General features: G+C 43.6%; 1 protein-coding gene and 1 long non-coding RNA gene across 3 annotated transcripts in view; both read left to right on the top strand.

The window, feature by feature from the left end:
- Positions 1 to 12,525, top strand: part of Calcoco2 (calcium binding and coiled-coil domain 2) — a 31,211-nt gene extending 18,686 nt beyond the window's left edge. Inside the window, exons 5-12 of one of the 2 annotated variants that reach the window (XM_048365308.1) lie at positions 2,434 to 2,522; positions 2,747 to 2,816; positions 4,181 to 4,303; positions 4,502 to 4,588; positions 7,541 to 7,636; positions 8,890 to 9,025; positions 11,169 to 11,197; positions 11,710 to 12,525. In XM_048365308.1, coding sequence (XP_048221265.1) covers positions 2,434 to 2,522; positions 2,747 to 2,816; positions 4,181 to 4,303; positions 4,502 to 4,588; positions 7,541 to 7,636; positions 8,890 to 9,025; positions 11,169 to 11,197; positions 11,710 to 11,883 — 804 coding nt within the window. In that variant the 3' untranslated portion in view covers positions 11,884 to 12,525. The remainder of the gene's footprint in view (positions 1 to 2,433; positions 2,523 to 2,746; positions 2,817 to 4,180; positions 4,304 to 4,501; positions 4,589 to 7,540; positions 7,637 to 8,889; positions 9,026 to 11,168; positions 11,198 to 11,709) is intronic. The other variant, XM_048365309.1, reaches the window with a different exon arrangement.
- Positions 12,526 to 13,881: 1,356 nt separating this feature from the next.
- LOC125365309 lies at positions 13,882 to 15,488 on the top strand. Its single transcript, XR_007213687.1, has 2 exons — positions 13,882 to 13,924; positions 14,141 to 15,488. It is a non-coding gene; the product is annotated as an uncharacterized LOC125365309 (long non-coding RNA).
- The last annotated feature ends 10,372 nt before the right edge of the window (positions 15,489 to 25,860 follow it).

Genomic DNA, 25,860 nt, shown 5'->3' with positions numbered 1-25,860 from the left:
CTCAGCACCACATATATAGGAAAAGCCAGAAGGGGCACTGTGGCTAAAGTGGTAGAGTGCTAGCCTTGAGCAAAGAGAAGCCAGGGACAGTGCTCAGGCCTGAGTCCCAAGCCCCTGCACTGGCACAAAAAAGAAAAAAAAATAGTTCAGGGCCAGGCTGGGTGCCAGTGGCTTACACCAGTAATCCCAGCTATTCAGGAGCCTGAGCTCTGAGTTCAGTGCCAGCCCAGGCAGGAAAGGAAAGTTCATGAGATTCTTCTCTCCGATAAACTACTTAAAATTTTTTAAAAAGCTGGAAATGAGTAGAACTGTGTCTCAAGTGGTAGAGCACTAGCCTTATGTAAAAAGAAGCTTAGGGACAGCACCCAAGCCAGCATCCCAGGACCAGCACATATACCAAAAAGTTCAAGGCCAAACCTGGTGCTTGTGACTCACCTGTAATCCAGCTGCTCAGGAAGCTGAGATCTGAATGAGATTGTGCTTCAAAGCCAGCTTGAACAAGAAAGTCCATGAGACTCATCGCCAATTAAACACTAAGAAGCCAGAAGTAGAGTTGTGACTAAAGTAGTAGAATGCTAGACTTGCGTGAGAAAATTTAAGTGACAGTGCCTAGGCCCTGAGTTCAAGTCCCAATACCAGCACAAAAGCTGATAAAGCCTAAAAAAGAAAATTGAGAAGCTTGGAGACATAAGCAGAGGATTGCCGTTGAAGCAAGGTCAACTTCAGTGCAAAAGGAAACTAGGAAAGAATAAAACAAATGTTTAGGACCAGTGTGGTAGCCACAAGCCACATATGGCTATTGAATACTCAAAATATGGTTGTATTGAGATCCACACACACACACACACACAATGGGCATAAAATATACACCATTTAAAGGCTTTAGTATTTAAAAAAAAAATCACATTTCCTTTTTTTTTTTCTTGCCAGTCCTGGGGCTTCAACTCAGGGTCTAGACACGGTCACTGAGCTTCTTTTGCTCAAGGTTAATACTCTACCACTTGAGCCACGGCGCCACTTCTAGCTTTTTCTGCTTATGTGGTGCTTAGGAATCGAACCCAGGGCCTCATGTATACGAGGCAAGCACTCTTGCCATTAGTCCACATTCCCAGCCCCTGGTCTACTTCTTTTTAATTTTTTAAATGTGACTACTAAATTTTTTTGTTTATTTGTTTTGTTTTTGTTGCCAGTCCTGGGGCGTGGATTCAGGGCCTGAACACTGTCCTGGCTTCTTTTTGCTCAAGGTAGCACTCTACCACTTGAGCCATAGTGCCACTTCTGGCCATTTTCTGTATATGTGGTGCTGAGGAATCAAACCCAGGGCTTCATGTATACGAGGCGAGCATTTTACCACTAGGCCATATTTCCAGCCCTATGACTACTAAATTTTTAATTACATGTGATTAATATCAACTTATTGGATAACAGAGTTCTTAGAGAAAAGTTAACTTGGTCTACTTTTTCTACTACAAGAGTATCCAATGTGAGAGAGGTACTTAATAAATATTTAATTCATCAATGAATATAATCCCCAATGGAAATGAAAGTTCCGGTTTTCTGGTAGCTAATTGGAGATAAGTGTCTCATGGATTTTTCTGCCTAGGCTGGCTTCAAACCAATGTCCTCATATCTCAGCCTCCTGAGTATGAGTAGCTACGATTACAAGTGTGAACCATCAGTACCCAGCCTAGATATATCTTTTTTGTTGTTGTTGGTTGTTGTTGTTCTTGTTTTCCAGTCCTGGGGCTTGGACTCAGGGTCTGAGCACTGTCCCTGGCTTCTTTTTGCTCAAGGCTAGCACCCTGCCACTTGAGCCACAGCGCCACTTCTGGCTGTTTTCTGTATATGTGATGCTAGGGAATCGAACCCAGGGTTTCATGTATACAAGGCAAGCACTCTACCCTCTAGGCCATATTTCCAGCCCCTAGATATATCTTTAGAATGGAAAGAATGGGGGCTGTTGTACAGTGGTAGAGCACCTGCCTAGGGTGTATGAAGATGTATGAGGATTTGGTCCTAGCACCATAGACAGATAGATATAAATATGTATATATGGAAAAAACAATTTAAGGGGCCAGAAAGTGGCGCTGTGGCTCAAGTGGCAAGGTGCTAGCCCTGAGCAAAAAAGAAGCCAGGGATAGTGATCAGGCCCTGAGTCCAAGCCCAGAACTGGCCAAAAAAAAAAAAAAAATTAAAATATTTTTAAACAAAAAATAATAAATTTCATATAGAAATCTTTTTTACAGTTAGCCTATCTTAGTGGTAAAGGGATTTCATTGTTAACCATATGGAAGCACTTTACTTGGATTCTTCATTCACTGCCATGTCATGCTATGCCTGAGAGGCAGTAAGTGCTCAATGTTCAATAAATACTTAGATGCTAAAAATTGTCTTAGAAATGGGTTGTCCTTTTGATGATGTTTCAATTTACAGGAGGAGCTAGAAACTCTACAAAGCACAAATAATAAGTTAGAAGAGAAAGTGAAAGAGCAGAAGGCTTCTTGGGAGACTGAACTGCTTCAGTGAGTATGCTTTATAATTCTTAGATAAGAGCTGGTAATGTGTCCTAGACACCCTTAGGTAGAGTCAAGTTAGAGTTCTGGAATTTGTTAGAAGACCACTTTCCTGTTATGGCAGTGATAGGTTTTATTAACTGCAGGTGTAGGCCAAGCAGCTTTAAATCATTTCTGCCCAGGGGAAGCCAAGGAGATCAGTGGATGTTTCACAGTCATCTCTACCTCCACAGACTGAAAGAAAACAACCAGAAGGTATCCTCAGAAAACGAGAAGATGGGAATCAGAGTGGATCAGCTTCAGGTAGGTAACAACATACCTTTGCCAAAGGTATTTTCTTAGCTTTACCATCACTCTTAATCTGGTGTCGCAGAAAGAGTTGTTCCATTGTTTTGCCTAATCTTTTTTGTTACTAGATATGTTACTGTGAAAGAATACCTGTCATAACTTAAAGAATTTATAATGGCTTACGGTTTGAGAAGTTTAGTCTATCATCAGGCAGCAAGAGCAGAGCAGAGTACAGTGTCACCAGCTCATATCATGTTAGTAAAGAAGCAGAGAAGAGCCGTGCACTGGGGGCTCATACCTGTAATCCTAGCTACTCAGGAGGCTGAGATCTGAGAATCAAAGTTCAAAGCCAGCCTGGGCAGGAAAGTCCATGGAACTTTTTTTTTGCCAGTCCTGGGGGAGCCTGAGCACTGTCCCTGGCTTCTTTTTGCTCAAGGCTAGCACTCTACCACTTGAGCCACAGCACCACTTCTGGCTTTTTCTGTTTATGTGGTGCTGAAGAATCAAACCCAGGGCTTCATGCATGCTAGGCAAGCACTCTACCGCTACGCCACATTCCCAGCCCTCCGTGGGACTTTTATCTCCTATTAACCACCAGAAAACTGCAAGTAGAGCTGTAACTCAAAATGGTAGAGTGCTAGTCTTGAGCAGAAAAGCTCAGGGACAGCACCTAGGCCATGATTTCAAGCCTCACAACCTACCCAAAACAAAACAAAAAACTTGATACAGTAGCATGTGCCTACCATCATAGCTACATGGAAAGCGCAAATAGGAAGATCGTGGTCCAGTCTAGTCTGGGCAGAAAAGAAGACCCTGTTTGAAAAATAACAAGAGCAAAAAGGGCTGAGGATGTGGTATACGCAGTAGAGGTAGAATCCCTGTTGACAGAGAAGGCCCTGAGTTTGAACTCCAATATGGCCAAAAAAATTATTAAGGCAGACAGCTCTAATTTAGAGAATGGTTCAACCAACTTTGCTCAGCTGAATCTTACATTCTTAGGAGGTAAGGTAGAGTTGACTTGAAGAGTAAGGCAGGGTTTTTTTGTTTTTGTTTTTGTTGTTTTCAGTAGTAGACTGGTGGGTCTACCACTTGAGCCATGCTTCCAGCAGGCTTTTTGCTGGTTATTTTAGAAATGGAGTCTTGTGAGCTTTTCTGCCCTAGTTGGCCTTGAGAGTTAACACAGTTCTCCAGATCACAGCCTCCTTAGTAGCTAGGTTTACAGGCATGAGACGCCAGCTTCTTTTTTCTGAGGGATTTTTGACACTTCGGAGTTGCTAGGAAAATACATATGTTTCTGTGCATTAAAATGTTTGCATTGTTACTGGTTACTTTTCCTTCTTTTACACCTTGGTGTTATAGTCACCATTTTTTTCCTTTAGGCCCAGCTGTTAATACAAGAGAAAGAAATGGAGAAGCTTGTTCAGGGAGACCAAAATAAGACAGAGCAGTTGCAGCATCTGAAAAGTGAAAATGACCAACTCTTTATCAGTTTAACTGAACAGGTAGAGTAATGGAAAAAAGTAACTTTTTTCAGACATTTTCAAGAAAATAACATTGTGCTTTAAATGAGCTTGTTTATTTAATGGCTTTATTCAGCAACTGAGAGACTTAATCTCCCCTACATCCCGATTAGTTATGAGTTCCACAGGCCCTTCCCCATTGTGTATGTGCACATGTGTTTGAAATATGTTTTTCTGCAGAAAGAGCACCAGAAGAAACTCCAGCAGACAGTGGAGGAGTTGAAGCAGAAAGAGACAACTGCAGTGAAGAAACAACAGAAGTTAACGGCATGTTTTTTATCTTTGCATGGCTTTGCGGGAGGGAGTCTAATGAAGGAAGGGATAAGCCTCTATTTTTAGGTGATAGGATAAATAAGACATAGCATTAACTTCTGGATGGTTTGATTCCCACCATAAGGACAGAATATCTGCCATTTACAAGATATTTGTAAAAGGTAGACATGTCTACTGTGTGATGAATATGAAAATACACATGACTGGTCCTAATAAAGAGATCTTTGGGTTAGGAATCACACAAACTAACCCCTTGTACTTCCTATAGTGCTACTGTGGGACTATAAAGAGCTCTACAACAGGAAACTACTCCCTTCCTCTTTCCCTCCTTCCTGTTCCCCTTCCCTCTTTCTTCCTTTTAATAGAAAATGTTTGACAAATTGGAGTCATCCTTGTACTATTTTCTGAATTGAAATAAAGGTATGAAAAATCCAGGCTTTTCCCACTATCGGAATATGACTAATGTCATATGTACATCACCCTTTCAATCATATTCAATTTTGAGTATTTACTATATATAAGTTATTACATGTTTTTTAGCATGCTTAGTAAAGAATAGGACAAAGCACAGATTGTCAGCTCATGGGACAAATTCAACCTATATGATATCTTATTTGGCATAGATGGTATTTTTCTAAAAATTGAATCACTTAACATTTGCAAATGAGATTATTTACCATTTAAAAAATGGTATTTCTCCCTTGTTTTGAAAATCAGGAGATCCAGCATTTTGAGCCCACATTCTTACTCAGGAGCAATATCTGCCACTGAGTAGCTACTAAGCTACTATGCACTTTATATGGGTCATGTACTCTCAATCTGATAAGTAGATTTTTTTTGTTTTGTTGTTTGTTTTGGTGGTGCTGGAGATGGAACCCAGGGTTTCATCAATGTTAATCAAGTGCTCTATTACTGAGCTATACACTCTGCTTATTCTTCACTGTTGCATTCATTTCCTTCATTCAGTTCACTACTTGCTTGGCTCTTTAGAAAAATGATCTCTGGTATAATAAATTCATTTCATCTATAATTGTCCACAGATTTCAATCTCCTGTGATGAGCCTGACTTTCCTCAGTTCTCATGTAATATTTTTTTAATACCTCAAATTCTCTTCACCTGTCTAATAGCAATTCTTGTTTTATTTTTTCATTTTGTGATGCTGGGGTTGAATAGAGTGCCTTTCTGGGCAAGCACTCTACCACTGAGCCTCATCCCCATTTCTTTATTCTTTATTTTTCATGCATCCAAATATGCCTTGTATCTTATACTTTAGGAGTCTAAGAACAAGAAAACAGCAGTGGAGGAGCAGTTAGTACAAGAGGTGGAACGCCTAAAGGCAAAGGTAGAGGCCGGGAAAGCCTGTTACTTAGAGAAGTACAAAGAGTGCCAACGACTCCAGAAACAGATCAGGCAACTCAGGGCTGCTGCACTGGTAGGTGACAGATAAGGGGCCCAGAAAAGAAAGGGGTATAAAGGTTTGTGGTTCTTAGACCAAGCCCAAAAGATATACTCTTGTCCAGGAGAGACATTTCATATTAAAAAGGGAGGGTGGGGCTGGCAATGTGGTTTAGCGGTAGAATATTTGCCTAGCATGCATGAAGCTCTGGGTTGGTTCAATTCCTCAGTACCACATAAACAGGAAAAGCCACAAGTGGCGCTGTGGCTCAAGTGGTAGAGTGCTAGCCTTGAGCAAAAAGAAGCTCGGGGACAGTGCCCAGGCCCTGAGTTCAAGCCCCAGGACTGGCCAAAAAAACAGGTGGGGGGAGGGTGGAAAATGAAGTCAGAAACCATCCTTGGGGTCCCTGGAAATATAGGCCCCAGCCTGATCATAGGACTCAGGAAATGTTTTATAACTATTGAGTGGGCTCTGTGCAGACTCAGATAGTTCTTTCTTATTTCTGCCCTTTGAGGAAGTGAAGCAGGACCAGAAGAGCCAGCAGGAGCCAGTGGGGATGGGGAACAAGGAGCCTGCAGTCGGTACTATCATCGGGTAGCCCCCTGTGGCATTAACTCCTCAGGGTTGGCTAGAAGCACGCACAGCAGTTTGGGCACCAGCATTCAAATAAAAAAAACCTTGGAACAAAAACTACAACTTGTAGGATTAGCATAAGTGTGTTTGTGAGGTATGCGCCTGTGTATGTATGCAAATAAGAGATGGGAAATACTGAAGCCTGAAATTAGTTGATAGCCTATCTTTCTGGAAAGCCCAAGACCCCAGTCTGCATTCCTTGTGGCCTGGGACAAGTGCCCTTCAATGTTCCCTCTTTTTCAGTGGAAACTACGTCTAGGTGCCTGTCCCACTAGAAGGAAATCACACTAAAGTATCTCAGGCTTGTGAGCTGTTAAATCCAAACCAACAGTTATTTTCTGGTTTGGTGGGACCAATTAAGACTTTGCTACCCCTAAATCTGATAGGTTGATTGATCTTTGAGGTTTTCTCCAGTTATATTCCTGATTTAAAAGACAAAAACAAGCCAGGTGCTCATGGCTCACAGCTGTAATTCTAGCTACTCAGGAGGCTGAGATCTGAGGATTGCAGTTCCAAGCCAATCTGGGCAGGAAAGTCCATGAGACTCTTATCTCCAATAAACTACTAAAAAGGCCAGAAGTGGAGCTGTGGTAGAACAGAAGTGGTAGAACACTAGCCTTGACCAAAAAAGCTCACGGACAGCACTCAGGTCCTGAGTTCAAGCCTAGTACTGGCAAAAGAAAAGAGAAAAACCCCCACAAAACATCTTGATGATAGTTGAGGCTTTCTGGCATATGGTTTGTTACTTTTCTGTAAACAGCACCCCATCTCGCAGTATAACTTCTTCCTCCAAAGTTCTCTTTTCCCTCACTCAGTCTTACCCCTTTGGAAGGCCACCATATCCTCTACCATCTTCCACCTTGGGTCTGGATGGCAATATATGATTCTAATTATAAATTTTCATTGTTGTTGACAGGATGAAAACTTTGAACTGTCAAGAGAACTAAATGAAAGCAAGATTTTATTTGATATTTTGCAAAGAGAGAAAGAAAGAGTGGAAAAAGAAAATAATGTAAGTGTGGGAAAGAGGGTAGATTCCTCCCTCAAGGTCCAAAGGGGAATGAGCATAGTGGCCCAGAGATGTGATACGGTAGAAAGTTGAATAAAAGAACCTATTTCTAAGGGGCTGGGAATGTGGTTTAGTGGTAGAGTGCTTGCCTAGCATGCATGAAGCCCTGGATTCCTCAGTACCATATAAACAGAAAAGGCCAGAGTGGCCATGTGGCTCAAGTGGTACAGTGCTAGCCTCAAGCAAAAGTAGCCCAGGGGCAGTGCCCAGGCCCTGAGGTTAAGCCCCAGGACTGGCAAAAAAAACAACAACCCTATTCTAAGCCAGGCACTAGTGATTCATGCCTGTAATCCTACCTAGCTACTCAGGGGACTAAAGCCAGCCTGGGCAGGAAAATACATGAAATTCTTATCTCCAATTAATCACCCGAAAACATGAAATGGCCCTGTGGCTCAAAGTGGTACAGTGCTATATTTGAGCAAAAAGAGCTCAGGGACAGCACTTAGGCTGCAAGTTCAGGCCCCATGACTAACAAAAAGAAAATAAAAAGAACTCTAAAGTGCTGGGGATATGCCTTACTGGTAGAACACTTAACCTAGCAGGCACTAAAGTCCTGGGTTTGATCCTTAACAAGTTTGATCCTTAACAAAAGCTTAAAAAGGAAGAGAGAAAAAAGTTCATACAGTGATCATTCCTACCAGGAATGTCTGTAATCCCAGCTACTTGGAAGGTAGAAATGGAGCTGGGAGAGTTAGGATTTTCAAAGCCAGCCTGGAGAAAATTAGACTTGTCTCAAAACCAAAATAGTATCTGCGTGGTAGTGATTCATACTTTAGTCCTAGCTACTCAGGAGACAGATAATGAGGATTGTGGTTCAAACCCAGCCCTGGCAGGAAAGTCTGTGAGATTATCTCCAATTAACCACCAAAAAGCCAGATGAGCTGTGGCTCAAGTAGTAAAATACCAACCTTGAACAAAAAGGCTGAGCCGAGAGTTCAAGCCCCAGTATGGGCACACACAAATACTAATAGGACTGGGAACATGGTAACATGGTAGAGTACTTGCCTAGCAAGCTTGATGCCGCAGCTTAACCTCCAGTCTCTCAAAAAACAAAACAAAACAAAAACCCTTATTTTTGAGCTGCTGAAGAATAAGTTATTGTTGGGCTTCCTTTAAAAACTTAGTGGACATCTAGCTAGTTTCTGGTGGCCATTCTTTGTTCTCTTTCCTCATGTCTGTAAATACTTTCTCCTTAGCTCTTGAAGGAGGAGAACAGGAGATTGTTGAGTTACATGGGTCTGGATTTTGACTCTTTGTCCATTCAAATGCCTACTTCAGCTCAAGGAAGCACTGAACGAAATCCAACTCTTGTCTATGGAAACCCATATTCTGGTAAGACAGCAACTTTGCCATTCTAGCCTAGAAGAACCTTGCCTGCTTCCCTTTCCCTTATTAAATTTTTTTTTGTCTGAGATGCTAATTAAGACCAGCCTCATTGTTAAGAATTGCTGGGCAGAAGCTGAGGACCCAACAGAAAAATTGCCAGGCGAGAAGTGTTAATTGAGAAATAAATCTGAATTCAGAAGACGCAAATCAGATCATTCGCCTAGAGGCAGCAGACACAAATTGAGTCCCGTGGCTATATTCCAGATGTATAAATCAGAGAAATGTCTTTATGTAGAAGATATACACATACAAACCAGAAGAAGCTAATTAAGATTTGAAAATGGAAGTGTGAGAGGCAGTTACAGCATTCAGAAACTGTTAGTTACAGCAGCCCCCTTGATGGCCCGACCAAGGGTAACAGAAGTGTGCTCTACTGAGACTCCAGAGGGGCAGGATGGGAAAAATAAGGCCACTCAGGGAATTGTGGTCGCTTGTACCTGCCAAACTGAGCTCTCCTCCTTTGTCCCCAAAAGCAAGGCAAGACCTCATTTGCTTTTTCGAGTAGTTTAAGAAGCAAAGTTAGTTACAACCAGATTTTTGCACCAGTTGGGACGGGGTTATTTTGTTTAAAAATACTTTTGAGCACCTCTGCATTCTGTCTTTCTTAATATAGAAAAACTAATAAGAAGGGAAAGGCGGGGCTGGGGATATGGCCTAGTGGCAAGAGTGCCTGCCTCGGATACATGAGGCCCTGGGTTCGATTCCCCAGCACCACATATACAGAAAACGGCCAGAAGTGGCGCTGTGGCTCAAGTGGCAGAGTGCCAGCCTTGAGCAAAAAGAAGCCAGGGACAGTGCTCAGGCCCTGAGTCCAGGCCCCAGGACTGGCCAAAAAAAAAAAAGGGAAAGGCTTTTTAACTGACTTTCTGGTTGAGGAATGGAGAACTGGTAGGCCAGTTGTATCTCCCATGTTGATGATGGTACAAGTGGAAGTGGACGTTTCATGGGCTGGCACAGTGATGGTACTGCTGTGGACAGGGCCCCTCCAGCTCACTGTTCGACCCACCCACTGCTCCACATGCTCAGAAACCCAGTATCTACTCATTTGTCTTCCCACGTGACAAGCGTATGCTGCTCTTCTAGGGAACATAGCCAGTGATGTAACAGAAGATTCCACTCAGGAATCTTTAGAGGATTAAATATAGTGTGTTTACCATTTGAACCCAGCAATCCAGATAGGTTAAAGGTTTGGTTAGGGCACTGGATTTCTTGCTTGGTACCCAGAGTCTCTAGATAACAAAGTTCCAGTGGTTGTTGCATTGTTCGGATGATTATTCCTTTGGTTAAGACTGAAATTGATATTCTGACTAAATGAGACAGGAGGCCATCTTACAGCTTTGATGAGGACCTGCCTGAGGAGATAGAGCTGTCTTGGAGACAGTTCATTGCTCAATAGATGGTCATATTAGCAAACAGAGGGAGGAAAGCAGCCAATGTAGAAAAAATTTCAGATAGCTAGGAGAATTAATAAGTGCAAAAAGAAAATGATAAATTCAAAATTTAAATAAAATATATTGTGTCTATGTATATAGCACATCTAAGTTAAAAAGAACTACATGAATGGTCTTCTTATCTATTCTTAGATTATTTCCTTGCTTGTTACTATATTAAAATCTCATTTTCCTCTGAGAAGAGGTTTATATGGGCATAATACGCACACACACATCATTATGTTTTCCCTTTCTGTTTGTAATTGACCTACATGCTGTATTAGAAGTGGTATGCTTGAGAGAGAAAGAAAGCAGTTGAGCCAGGCATCAGTGGCTCATGTCTAATTCTAGCTTCTCAGGATTGCGGTTCAAAACCAGCTTAGGTAGGAAAGTCCTGAGACTCTTATCTCCAATTAATCACAGAAAAAGCTGGAAGTGGCACTGTGGTTCAAATGGTAGAGTGCTAACCTTAAGCAAAAGGAGGTCAGGGACAGCATCCAGGCCCAGAGTTCAAGCCCCATGACCAGAGGGGGAAAAAAAAAAAAGGAAGCAAGAAGGAAAAGAAATAATGAAAGTTACAGAAAATATCTACTAGAATACAGCTGTAAATCAAGGGGTATTTTTTTTTTATTGAATGAAATCTATCTTGTTCTCCTCAGGTGTCCAAGAAAGTTCTGCATCCAGTGTGGTAAGTATTTCATTCACAGGATTGTCCATATCAAATTCTTGAGAAAATTTCCTTTTCTGCTCTATATTATGGGAGAAGCATAGGGAGGTGTCTGATTTTGATAATTCCAAAGGTCAGCTGGATCAGTTTGTTCTTGGCCCAAGGCTTGGCAGCCCTTTGAGGAAAAACTGTTCATCTGTCATTCTGCTCAAGGTCTGCACTTATAAGTTAAGGTTGGGAACATGACTAGGGAGGAGACATGAACTAGGCAGTTAGCCAGTCATGGTGTATCCAGTGCCCTTTCTAGGCAGGAGCTATATTGACTGCTTCGGCACTAGTAGGCGCTTTCAGTCCTGGAGTCCTGATGCTTTCATCAAGGAGTACCTCCAGATGTGAATCTGTTAATCCATTAATTTCTTTAGCATTTATGGTGCTAATCATTATGCTGGGCAGTAAGTATATAATGGGAAAGAACATGGATGTCTGTCACACGGAGTTCACATTTGCCTTGACCTCTTTGTTCTTTCTCCCAGCTCTCCAAGAAATGCCTCACCTGCAAATCAGACTTTGCTGATGAAATCTGTGATCAGAGCTTGGAACAGAAGCAAACTCAATCCCATTCTTTGAATTGTCCAATTTGCTCTAAGGTCTTCTCAGCAAAAGAGAGGCAAATCTTTGAAGACCATGTGTACTGCCACTCTCTCTAGGTATCCCCCTCCAGCCTGCTGGATGTATGCTATACATAGATTTTATAGCGTAGAATGTATAGCTTCTTCTATGAGCTATATTAGTCAAGATCCTGCCTAACCTGAAATCATTGGGGGTTTCCGGTAAAAGTAGACTTGTGCATTATCTGCAGAATGGTATTAAGTTCTTGTGGGTGACTCCCTAAGTCACATAACTCTAGCTCATCAGGTTCTTACCTATAGTGCCCATTCTTCCCTTTGGACTTCAGCACAAGAGCCCCAGGATAGAACTGATTGACCTACTATTCACAACAGGCCTGAGTTTACTCTAAGGGATTTGTCTTCCAAGTTGCCCCACTGCCATGCAAGTCAGGCCTTGAGTGTATTTGTACTCAGATCTCAGTCCTAATCCTGGGGATAGATTCAGAGCAGAGGTTGAGGATTTCTTCTCAGGCCTCTTTCTCCAGTTGACTGCATTAAATTAGCCAAAATCAGCAGAGAATTCAGATGTCCAATTTCAATACCAAAGATTTCCGATCTTTATCTCTCAAACCCTCAAAAGAAGCATATTCCTGATCCAAGGCCAGGAAAATGCTTCAAGCACAGAAAGCCTTAAGTCCCAGCATTTTAGAAGCTGAAGCAGGAGGATAAAGAATTCCAGACCAGGGGCTAGGAATATGGCCCAGTGGCAAGAGTGCTCGCCTCGCATACATAAAGCCATGGGTTTGATTCCCCAGCACCACATATATAGAAAATGGCCAGAAGTGGCGCTGTGGCTCAAGCGGTAGAGTGCTAGCCTTGAGCAAAAAAAAGAAGCCAGGGACAGTGCTCAGGCCCTGAGTCCAAGGCCCAGGACTGGCAAAAAAAAAAAAAAAAAGAATTCCAGACCAGCCTGCGGTCTACAGGGAGACTCTATCTCAGAACACCAAAAAGAAAAAGGCCCTTCTGTCTGGATACCTCTGACCAGCATCTTCAGCACTTTCCTATGCACATAACTTTTATTGTCTTAATGGCTAGTTTAGGGAGTTAGAAACTGGGGTTTGCAACTTTCTGAACAGTTAAGTTTGACTGAGTGATATCAGAATAATGAAACAACTATTGTTAATCTCTTTAATAGCAAAACTTGTTCAGGGATTTAGATAATGTAAAATAAATCTTAGTCTTATGGTCTTGCAGATTATACTAGTGATATCTCCTCCCTTGTCTCCATTACTAAGAATGTCTTGGCACTGGGTGCAGTGGCTCAACTATAATCCTAGCTGCTTGGGAATGGACATGGAGTATCTAAGTTCAAGCTAACCTGGACATAAAAGGTCATGAGATACTATTGGTGGTGGTCAGTTACATTGAGGTGAACAGGTTGGTGAGACAGCACCAGTTTGGGGAATTTAGAGGCCTACCTACTTTTGCTCAACTTTACATGCATTTTTTTTTTTAAGCAGTGGACTGATTTTCTTATGCTTTGTGAATTACGTTCAAAGCCCTCTATCCAGGTTTGCCTGATTAAGCTATAAGCAACTCCATTTTCTTTCCTTTCAAAGGAAAAACAAATAGAAATGACCCCTGAGGAGTCAACAGTTGGTCACTATAGAGACTTTTAACAAAACTTATGAATTACGTGACACATGATGTCAAGGATAAAATTAAGGCAGCTATAACAGCACTCCTACTATTTTCCTGATGTTATAGTTATGCCCTACATGAACCATTGTTGTTCTCACAGCTCCTTGCTTTGATTTTTCCTTGATAAAATTAAGATGAAATTCTACCACTCCTCTATCATTTCAATAAGAGGTCCCATACTCATAAACTTTACGCATCTGATGTGAACTGGACACATGGCTCATGCCTGTAATCCTAACTTCTCAGGAGGCTGAGATTTGGGGATTGTGGTTCCAGCCAGCCTGGGAAGAAAAGACCACGAGACTCTTTATCTCCAATTAACCAGCAAAAAGCCAAAGTAGGGCTATGGCTCAAGTGGTAGAGCACCAGCTATGAGCAGAAAATCGAATGAGAGAGTGAAGCCCTTAGTTCAAGTCCCAGTATTGGCACACATATAGAAGTGACATAAGCTGGGGCTGGGGATATGGCCTAGTGCAAGAGAGTTTGCCTCGTATACGTGAGGCCCTGGGTTCGATTCCCCAGCACCACATATACAGAAAACGGCCAGAAGTGGCGCTGTGGCTCAAGTGGCAGAGTGCTAGCCTTGAGCAAAAGGAAGCCAGGGACAGTGCTCAGGCCCTGAGTCCAAGGCCCAGGACTGGCAAAAAAAAAAAAGAAGTGACATAAGCCCTAACTTTATAGTAGAATTGTAATGGGGAGCTAGAAATAAAGTTTTTCCAATATACTTCCTGCAGGATTTTCTGTTCCATATAGTTCCTTGTAGTGAAGAGCTGCAGAGTCATTTGTTTTGTACTAGTCAGCTCGTAATTAAGCACATGGGTGGAGAGGAGGAGTGATGCACATAATCCAAGTCAGCCAATACCATTTTCTGGTGAAGTCCCTCCCCTTTGCCCCTGCACTCCTGTAGGTTATTACCATGATTATCAACAGCAGCAGGAGCCCTTCCTCAAGCTTGGGGAAAAACAGTTGAGGTGTTAATGATCCTTTTTGCCAGGCATAAAACAAAGCATCTTTACCCACTGTTCATTACCGTCAGGTGCTCTTACCAAAACTCAGAAGGGGGAAATCTGCTGCAGGCACCTATGAGAAGTGGTAAAACAATAGTTTCATATTCTACTACCTAACCTAGCCTGCTCTTACCCCCTTCCCTGTGCACCCACATATTTCACAGCTGTGAAAACTAGAAAAAAATAGAAGAGATGAGGTAGATAGTATTTTTTTATCTAAGTTGAATTTTTTTAATTCTAGTTAAGGCAACAGGTTTTCCTTCCTAATTCAATTTCTCTTGTTCTGTTATTAAACCATTTTTTGCATAGCTTTAGCACACATACTTGCTAAGCAATGGGATGTGGCATTCACATGCTGGCACATTTAAGTGTGAAAAATAGTCTAAAATCAGAAAAAGCAGAGTCGGCAAGATAATTGGTAACCCATGTCCCAAGGAACCCCCACAGCTTTACCCTTTTCCCTGGTCATGCTAAAAATTGGGGTGAAATGTTTAAATAACATTCTCTGGTTTGAGTGGTTTTTCTCCCGTGGAAGAGGGTGGCACTGAGCAGCAGCAAGTATGGATCAGATGACAGGTCAGGGCTAAGAGAGATCAAGCAGAATGGACTCTGCATAGAGGTGAAACTCAAAAGAGATGCTCGCCTATTTGCCCTGAGTTAGTAATAGGCTATAAGCTGGGGGAAATTAAACTGACCTAGTGCCCTCTTTAGCTGATCTCATAAGTACTCAGATGTCTTTACATTCATGTAGTGAATTTATAATTGCTAGTATATTCCCTGTGGAATATAATATATATGTTATTTAATAAAAATGAAGTTACTATTAACTCTTACTTTTGCAGATGACCTAAGTTGAAACATGGAAGAAATAAGTTTCCAAAAGTAAAATCTCAAATGTCCATCAGATGATTAGTAGATAAAATATGGCATATCCAAACAATGCAATATCTTTTGGCAATAAAAAATTGCTGGTTTGTCACACCATAGATGAACTTTGGAAATGTGTGTGTGTTTTTGTCTGTTTTGTGCTGGTACTGGAGCTGATCTTGAACATTTATAACATATATGTGTATGTGTCTGTATATACATAGATTTATACATAAATACATATATACATATGTATTTATACATGTATACACATATAATAGAATGGTCTTACGTGCAGCCGGGTGCCAGTAGCTCTATACCTGTAATCTCAGCTGCTCAGGAGGCTGAGATCTGAGGCTCATGTCTCTAAGCCAACCTGGGCAAACAAATCTTAGAGACCTATCTCCAATTACCACCAAAAAAGAAGTAGAGGTGTGGCTCAAGTGGTAGAATACCAGCCTTGAGCAGGAAAAGCTAAAGACAATGCCCAGGCCCTAAATTCAAGCCCTAGTAACACCATACACACACAAAAAAGCAACTTTGATTTAAGAATTTACTGTTAATATGCAGATAAGCTTATTTCCTCTATTTAAAAAACTAGAAAGAAAAGACTGTGTGCGTGCATACACGTGTATACATGTATATGTGCACATGTTCATGCAATGCTAGCCTTGGTTTCCAACAGTCACACCCTCCTGAAGTCCCCCACCGAGGCTCTGTGCCCGGTTAAGGAGCCGAGTTGTAGGTTGTGGAGAGCAGGTGAGAATGTGGAGGACATATTAGCCTCCAGCCTGGATGGCTTTCTGGAAGCTGTTACCTGGGGTTTGGCCTAGGCAAACACCAGGCAGGCACTTTTCACTAGGTCAGTATTTCACATCCTTTGTCAGGGCCTTACCCATCCACAACATCTGCTCCCTGGAATGTTCTCTGCCCCTAAAAGAGGAGCTCTTCCCGCTCCCCTAGGCTTTCTCATCCTGGATGCATCCTGGTGCTTGCCTTGTCCTCCCTTTTAAATCAGCCTCTAATCTCCCTGAAATCACACCTGAGGGCTCCCCCTCACCCCTTACCCCACCTGGAAGCCTTCTTCCCTGGCTCCTCAGCACCTAGAGGCCTAGTGAAGACAGGTGCCTTATTCTAAATCCAGTGACCTTGCCTAGTCTTCAGCCAACACTGTCCACACACACACGCGCGTGCGCACACACACACACACACACACACACACACACCTTTCATAATGAAACAGTCAATTCCCTGCTGAGGTCCTGCTTGTCACCCAGTGCTACCTAACTCTTGCTTCCCACTGTCAGCCTGTTGCCCAGGGACACATTTGTTGAATATCATCTCAAAACAGACCAGGCCAGGAGCCAGGCACTAATGGCTCATGCCTATAATTCTAGCAACTCAAAAGGCTGAGATCTGAAGATTCTTACCTCTAATAAACTACTCGGAAAATGATAGAACTGACTGTGGCTCAAGTGATAGAGCACTATCCTTGGGCACAAAGAAGCTTTGACACAGGTCCTGAGCTCAAGCCCCAGGACCAGCAAAAAACAATAAAACAGACCGGGGGTGGGGGAACAATTTGACACCATGACTAGTAGGTACACATTGTTCCAAAGATGGATGCTATTGCTCTCCCCCATTGCTAAACAAGGCACTACCTGATAGTGGTGGGGTTTTTTTTGGGGGGGGGGGTGTAAATATTTCAGTGGCACTGGAGGTTTGAACTCAAGAGCCTCATACTTGCCGGGCTGACATGACACCACTGAACCATGCCTTCACATGTGTTTTGTTTTGTTTTTTTCTTCTTTATGGACAACCTGCCTTTTTCCTCTCACCAAGGACAGACTTCCCCTTAGTGCAAATCTCTGGCCCATCACTGGCTACTTAAACCCAGTATCTACTGAAAGCCTACTCTTTTAAGTATAAGTGCTGTTCCAGATGAGAAGCCAAGGTTCAGGGAAGGTGAAGGCCCCACACAGCTTTACAGGCCAGGCTGGACCAGGGGTGGCTTAGTGCTGTCCCATTAGGGAAATGGCAAACCCAGGTGTGGAGGGATGGAAAGGATGGTTGTGGAGCCTAAAGCTAACAACTGGTACCCAGCCACTCTGTCCTCTGTCCTCTGTGCAGTATACTTCAGAGTATACTCCAGGAAATTCCCTGAAAGTTCCTGGAGATAAAAACACACTCTTCCCCTTGCTGTCCCCTCTAATGGGGCTCAGTAGCTCTTTCCTAGTAGCCTGGTGTTTCGGTTCAGCTTTGGCCAGGGCATTTCCACCTACAGACACCAACTGCCTCACCCAGGGGAGTTTTTGTTTTATACTGAGGCTTGAACTCAGGGCCTAGTCTGGCCTAGGTACTGTCTCTTAGTTTTCTTGAGGCTTATGCTCTGCCTCTTAAGCCTCACCTCCACTCCCAGCTCCCTGTGTGTGTGTGTGTGTGTGTGTGTGTGTGCGCGTGCCTGTCCTGGGGCTTAAACTCAGGGCCTGGGCACTGTCCCTGAGCTTTAGCTCATGGTTAGTACTCTACCACTTTAGCTACAGTTCCACTTTTGACTTTTTGGTGGTTAATTGGAAATAAGAATCTCATGGAAGCTGGGCACCAGTGGCTCATGCCTATAATACTAGCTACTAGGAGGCTGACATCTGAGGATTCTGGTTCAAAGCCAGCCTGAGCAGGAAAGTGTGAGACTCTTATCTCTGATTAACCACCAGGAAACTGGAAGTAGCACTATGGCTCAAGTGGTAGAGCACTAGTCTTGAGCTGAAGAGCTCAGGGACAGTGCCCAGACCCAGAGTTCAAGCCCCATAACCAGGAAAAAAAAAATTTCATGGACTTTCCTGCCTGGTCAGGCTTTGAACCAACATCCTCAGATCTCAGCCTCCTGAACAACTAGGATTACAGGTGTGAGCCACCAGCACCCAGCTTTTTTTTCCTTTTATTTAATGAGGGATTGCTTGCTATATATCTCCTGCCAGTCTTGAACTTGCAGTCCTCCTGTCTTAGTGTCCTAAGAGCAAGCTACAGTTTACAGGCATGCACTTCTGTATTGCAGGCATGTACTTCTGGGATTACAAGCATGTTCCTGCATTTTCTGAAAATTTATTCAGGTTTCAGCTAGAGAAATATGTTTAGCAATAGGAAGACTGGGGTCAGGGTTTAGGAGGCACCTTTAAATTCATTCAGGTCCAGGAAACAGCTGTGGGGATCTTGAACTGCAGAGGCTCTCTGTCTCCTAGCCTTGCTCAATTGTTCTGAATGCACACAGCAACTAGGCCTGACACCAGAGCATTGTATCCAGACTGCTCCTCCAGGAACACTCCCCACCCATCCCTTAGATGAAAGCCCCTCCGGAAGAGAATGTGGAGAAACTTTGACAACATACTCAGGCACCACACCATTTGTAGCCAACTTGGGCTATGCATCCTCAACAGGATTTTTTTTTTTTGCCAGTCCTGGGCCTTGGACTCAGGGCCTGAGCACTGTCCCTGGCTTCTTTTTGCTCAAGGCTAGCACTCTGCCACTTGAGCCACAGCACCACTCTAGCCGTTTTCTATATAAGTGGTGCTGGGGAATCGAACCCAGGGCTTCATGTATATGAGGCACTCTTGCCACTAGGCCATATTCCCAGCCCCAGGATTTCATATATATATATTTTGCCAATGCTGGAGCTTGAACTTAGGGCTTCTCAGTCTCAGCTCTCTTGCTCATGACTGGTAGAAGATAGAATATCAAAGACTTTTCTGCTCAGGCTGGTTTGAAACATCAGTCCTGCTAGATAAGTCCAGCAGTCCAGCCTCCTGAGTAGCTAGGATTATAGGCCTGAGCCATCAGCTCCCAACATGGGACAATTTTATTCATTTACTTATTACTTATTTTGATGCTGGTCCTGGGACTTGAACTCGGGGCCTAGGTAATGTCCCTGAGCTTTTGGCTCTAGGTTAACACTCTACTATTTAACCACAGCTCCACTTCTGGCTTTTTGGTATGGAGATCAGAATCTCGTGGACTTTCTTGCCCAAGCTGGTTTCGAACCACAATCCTCAGATTTCAGCCTCTAGGTGGCTAGGATTATAGATATGAACTGCAACGCCCAGCTGACTAATGTTTCTTGCTGTTCTCCTTTCTCTTTAATTTTTTTTTGGTTTGTTTTGCCAGTCCTGGGGCTTGAACTCAGGGCCTGAGCACTGTCCCTGGCTTCTTTTTGCTCAAGGCTAGCACTCTACCACCTGAGCCACAGCTCCACTTCGGGCTTTTTCTATATATGTATATGAGGTGAGCACTTTACCACTAGGCCATATTCCCAGCCCTCTCTTTAATTTTTTTTCAAGTTCAGAGCCTACTGGCCAGGAGTTCCAAAGGACTCTTCCTATTCAATTTCTTACCAGTGTAGGACCCCAGTGAATTACCTCCATTACCACACCTCCTCCCACCCACTACCTTGAGATCAAGGAAGATGGCTAAACATTATTTGTATGGGCTTAGCTCCTGACCCTCAGTGGGAGGAGGGGAACAGATTAGCCTCACATTGAGTCTGAGCCACTCTTGCGCCCCCTGCTGGGAAGCCTGAAGCTCAACCTGAAACCATTCTGCTCCCTCCCAGGCCTTTGTATTGGCAAAGCCGGTGGACGGTGGACACTGGAGCATATCATCATGTCAAAAATAGCAAACTGGGGCTGGTAATATGGCCTAATGGCAAGAGTGCTTGCCTTGTATACATAAAGCCCTAGGTTTGATTCCTCAGCACCACATATATAGAAAAAGCCAGAAGTGGCGCTGTGGCTCAAGTTGGCGGAGTACTAGCCTTGAGCAAAAAGAAGCCAGGGACAGTGCTCAGTTCAAGCCCCAGGACTGACAAAAAAAAAATGCAAATTGCACTCATAGCCCACACGAACTGCAGTTTACACAAACTACAGACAAACTGAGTTGCAGTTGATTGGTCAGTACTTTGTGTTGCAATTTTCATTTTTTTAGTTTTGAAAACTAACTTTTTTGTCAGTTGTGGTGCTTGAACTTGGGGTCTGGGCACTGTCCTTGAGCTCTTTTGCTTAAGGCTCGCACTCTACCACTTTGAACCACAGCACCACTTACGTTTTTTGTTTTTTGGGTTTTTTTTGAAGGGAGTTAATCGGAGACAAGAATCTCACAGATTTTCCTGCTTGGGCTGGCTTCAAACTGTGATCTTCAGATCTTAGCATTTTGAGTAGCTAGGTTTACAGGCATGAGCCACCAGTGCCTGGCCAACAATAACTTCAATTTTCAATTATAGTCCTTAGGGCCTAAGGGATGCGAAGGAAGCTTGCTTAGGTGCCGAAGCTTGTCAATCCCACAGCCCACTTGCACTCCATCCATCTGTTCACCTACCCAACCATCCACCCATCCACTGTCCCATCTACACATCCATCTGAGTTCATCTATCCATCCACCTATCCCTCCAAGCTGCTATGGTAGGGAGGGAATAAAAAGCAACTGGGCAGAAGCTAGTGAGGTTAAGTGCAGTGTGAGACTGCCCTCTAGAGTTTGCTCCCGAAAAGTGCGAGGGAGGAAATGAGATCTGCCCCACTACTTATTTTTTGAACATTTGCCTATACCAGCCACTCCCTAGGTGCTCTGGGAACAGAAGGTAAATATCAGAAAATTACCACTGTAACAAGAGTAGGACACATAGAACACTATTTCAGTTCAATTTAGTGCTGCTGGAATAGGTATGTTCTCCAAGTCCTTACAAGAGCTCCAGGAAAAGCAAATGTGTGAGGTATAGTGAAGCCCCACTGGGCAGGAGACAGTCAGGCTGAGCCTGGAAGGATCTATATGAGTTTGCCAGACAGCTCTGGGGAGGAAAGCCAACCTGGGCATGGTGACAGCACTGTAGAGGAGGCACAGGGTTGCAGGGGATGGGGCAGTGAGAGGCAAGGCAAAGCTGAAGCCTCTTAGTACCATTCAGGACTCATTGGGGGAGGTGAGGAAAAATGATGAGCATACACACAACAAACCTCTCTCATACCCAAGAATCAAGTTAAAGCATTGATTTGAAAGCTGGAAAGCTGGCCAGAAGCTGGTGGCTGAGAAAGCTGAGAATTTAGGATTGAGGGTCAAAGCCAGTGCAGGCAGCAAAGCCCATGAGAATCTAATTTCCAATGCACAAAAAATATGAAGGGGAGCTGTGGTTCAAGTGATAGAGCACCAGCCTTGAGAAAAAAAGCCAAAAACTCAGAGCAATGCCCTGAGTTCAACCCCACTACAGGCACATACAGATAAGCACACGTAAATACACACACACACACACACACACACACACCTGGAAAGTCTTAGTTTTAGCTGGATTCAACAAGTATTTGATTCAACAAGTATTGCATGAACATCTACCCTGGGCCAGGAACTTTTTAAGCTCATTGCAGATTGCTTCCCTCAAGGAGCTTCAGTTGTGCAAGTATTAAGAGGAAAAATACTAAAAAAAAAAAAAAAAAAAAAAAAAAAGAGAGCTAATAATAGTACTTGTGAATAGAATCATAGTACTTGCGAATAGAATCACAGTATGGCTTGAGGGGAAGAGGTAGTTTTGTTTTGCTTCCTTTTGAGACAGAGTCTTGCTATATGTAGCTCAGGCTGTTCTTTTTTTTTTTTTTTTTTTTTTTGCCAGTCCTGGGCCTTGGACTCAGGGCCTGAGCACTGTCCCTGGCTTCTTCCCGCTCAAGGCTAGCACTCTGCCACTTGAGCCACAGCGCCGCTTCTGGCCGTTTTCTGTATATGTGGTGCTGGGGAATCGAACCTAGGGCCTCGTGTATCCGAGGCAGGCACTCTTGCCACTAGGCTATATCCCCAGCCCCCTCAGGCTGTTCTTGAACTCTCAATCTTCCTTTCTTGGAGGAAATAATAATGCACAGTAGGGAGTGTAGGGAGAATAGGCAAGTAGAGGATGGAAAATTTAAATGGGAAAGTCAGGCAAGCTTCACTAAACTGGCAAGATCTGATCAAGACAAAAAAAAAACTGCCAGGCCACCAGTGGCTAACACCTGTAATCCTAGCGACTCCAGGGGCTGACATCTGAGGATTACAGTTCAAAGCCAGCCTGGGCTGGAAAGTCTATGAGACTCTTATATCCAATTATCCAACAGAAAACTGGAAGTGGGGCTGTGGCTCAAGTGGTAGAACACTATCTTTGAGCACAAAAGCTCTGGGACAACACCCAAGCCCTGAGTTCAAGCCCCAAGAGTGGCTGGTGTGCATGTGTGCACATGTGCATGCACACACACACACACACACACACACACACACACACAAAGGGAATGAGGGAGCCAGACTCTGGTGACTTACGCTTATAATCATAGCTACTCAGGAAACTAGGCTGGAACACAGCTCAAGTGGTAGTATGCCAGCCATGAATAAACAAGCTGAGCAAGAGCATGAGATCAAGTTCAAGCACCACTATCAGAAAAAAAAGCGGGGGGAAGCAGTGCAGTGGCGCATACCTGTTATCCAGATACACAGGAAGCACAAGAGCTGGGCAATAGTGGAGCATGCCTGTCCTCTATCCCCAGCAGCACTGAGACACATTAAGTAGGAGGGTCACAATCCAGGCCTGCTGGCGCAAAGCAAATCCCTACCTAGAAAATAACCAAGGCAAAAAGGGAATAGAAATGGTGATATTGATCAAGATGCATTGTACTTATAAACTGATGTGTTAAATGCTAATAATCCCTTTGTACAACTACATAATGACAATAATATATATTGCCTTTTTAAAAATTTTATTGACAAGGTGTTGTGCAAAGGGGATACATAATAAGGCAGTGAATACATTTCTTGAGAGCCATCCTCTTCCTCCCATAGGGCAGAGGGTTTGTTCAAGCTTACACCATTGTCATCTGATCCTGAGCTTTTGAGTGGGTGAACATCCACTCTTTTTTTTTTTTTTTTTTTTTGCCAGTCCTGGGCCTTGGACTCAGGGCCTGAGCACTGTTCCTGGCTTCTTTTTATTTTTATTTTTATTTTTTTTTTGCCAGTCCTGGGCCTTGGACTCAGGGCCTGAGCACTGTCCCTGGCTTCTTCCCGCTCAAGGCTAGCACTCTGCCACTTGAGTCACAGCGCCGCTTCTGGCCGTTTTCTGTATATGTGGTGCTGGGGAATCGAACCTAGGGCCTCGTGTATCCGAGGCAGGCACTCTTGCCACTAGGCTATATCCCCAGCCCCCTGGCTTCTTTTTGCTCAAGGCTAGCACTCTGCCACTTGAGCCACAGCGCCACTTCTGGCAGTTTTCTGTATATGTGGTGCTGGGGAATCGAACCCAGGGCTTCATGTATTAGAGGCAAGCACTCTTGCCACTAGACCATTTCCCCAGCCCAATGTGAATACATTTCTTGTGATATCTTACACCCTCATTTTTCTTTCCCTTCCCTAGATCAGGTAGACATATACAATATCTAGTGTACCACAAATATATATTTTTTAGAAAGAAATAGAAGCATGGCTAAGCAAATGCAAGACCCTAAATTCAAATGTCAGTATTTCAAAAAACAAAAACAAAAACAAAAAAAACCTCTATCTTCCATTGCACCCCCTCTGCTGGACAAAAGTATAACTGCTTCCCCCCCCCCCTTTTTTTCTTTGGCCAGTCCTGGGCCTTGGACTGAGCACTGTCCCTGGCTTCTTTTTGCTCAAGGTTAGCACTCTACCACTTGAGCCACAGCGCCACCTCTGGCATTTTTGTACATATGTGGTGCTGAGGAATCAAACCCAGGGCTTCATGTATATGAGGCAAGCACTCTTGCCACTTTCCTGTTTAAAACAGAATCTATCAAGAGAAGCAACATACCACATACAGATTAAAGGAAAAAGCCTCCCATCTGGCATGCCCACACCATTAATCATCACCCATCCATCCATCCATACCTGAAGCCAAGACCCTTATCTCAAGAGGAACTAGAACCCCCTCTGAATATTAACCCTACTGGAAATTATTAAAGACAAAGCCAAGTGGCTCATGCCTGTACTCCTAACTACTCAGGAAACTTAAGATCTGAGGATCCAGGTTTGATGCCAGCCCAGGCAAGAAAGGTTGGGAAACTCTTACCTCCAACACCTAAAAACTCGAAATGGAGTTCAAGTGGTTGAGTTTTAGCCTTGAGCAAACAGCTCAAAAACAGCACATGGGCCCTGAGTTCAAGTCCCACAACTGACCAAAAACTAAAAGACAAGATTGGGCTGGGAATGTGACTTAATGGTAGAGTGCTTGTCTAGCATGCATGAAGCCCTGGGTTCGATTCCTCAGTACCACATAAGCAGAAAAATCCAGAAGGGGCGCTGTGGCTCAAGTGGTAGAGTGCTAGCCTTGAGCATTAAGCTCAAGGACAATGCCCAGGCCCTGTATTCAAGCCCCAGAAACGGCAAAAAAAAAGAAAAGAAAAGAAAGAAAAAGAAAAGATGGAAAGGAAAAAAAAAAAAGGAGCTGGGTGCCAGTGGCTCAGGCCTGTAATCCTACTCAGGAGGCTGAGATCTGAGGATCGAGGTTCAAAGCCAGCCCGGGCAGGTTAACTCCAGTTAACCAACAGAAAACTGGAAGTGGCACTGTGGCTCAAGTGGTAGAGCGCCAGCCTTGAGCTGTAGGGCTCAGGGACAGTGCCCAGGCCCAGAGTTCAAGCGAGGAGGAGGAAGGGGGTAGAAGGAATGGAGGAGGTAGGAGGAAGGGGGGGACAAGGAAGGGAGGAGGGGGGAGGACGAGGAGAAAAAAGAAAAGTCATTGTGGACTAAGTGAACTGCAATGACAGAATGCTAGAAGGGCCAGGCACCCGTGGCTCACACCTGTTATCCTAGCTACTCTGGAGGATGAGATCTGAGAATTGAAGTTCAAAACCAGCCTAGGGGGCTGGGAATATGGCCTAGTGGAAAGAGTGCTTGTCTCGAATACATGAAGCCCTGGGTTTGATTCCTCAGCACCACATATATAGGAAAAGGCCAGAAGTGGTACTGTGGCTCAAGTGGTAGAGTGCTAGCCTTGAGCAAAAAGAAGCCAGGGACAGTGCTCAGACCCTGAGTTCAAGCCCCAGGACTGGCAAAAACAAAAAACAAAATCCTAGGCAGGAAAGTACAGTGATAGCCTTGAAAGAAAGAGGAAAAAAATAATAAAAACAAAACTTAGGGACAGTTGCTAGGTCCCAAGTTCAAGTACCAGGACTGGCAAAAAAAAAAAAAAAAAAAGATTGAAGAGGTCTTGACATTGTTCCTGCATAGATAAACCAGGTGCATGTGACTCAGTCCTGACCTTCACACAATCTGGGCCATGTGCTTCAACGAAGGAAGCTCAGTAAGCACAGACCGGCAGTAGGTGGCAGCTATATGTGACAATAATTCCACTGGTGACACTGGGGAAACAGAGGTAAGATTGAACTTTACTAGAAAACTCGACATTACTGGGACATTTTGTATTTGGGGAATGGCTGTGTCATATTGCCTTGGAATTTTTGCTAGACATCATTTTGGATTATTGTTTTGGTCAGTTATAGGG

Source organism: Perognathus longimembris, chromosome 17 (assembly GCF_023159225.1).
Source record: "Perognathus longimembris pacificus isolate PPM17 chromosome 17, ASM2315922v1, whole genome shotgun sequence".
Taxonomy (NCBI): Eukaryota; Metazoa; Chordata; class Mammalia; order Rodentia; family Heteromyidae; genus Perognathus; species Perognathus longimembris.
The sequence above is the reverse complement of the archived record's forward strand: the minus strand, read 5'-3'. Positions and strand labels throughout refer to the sequence as shown.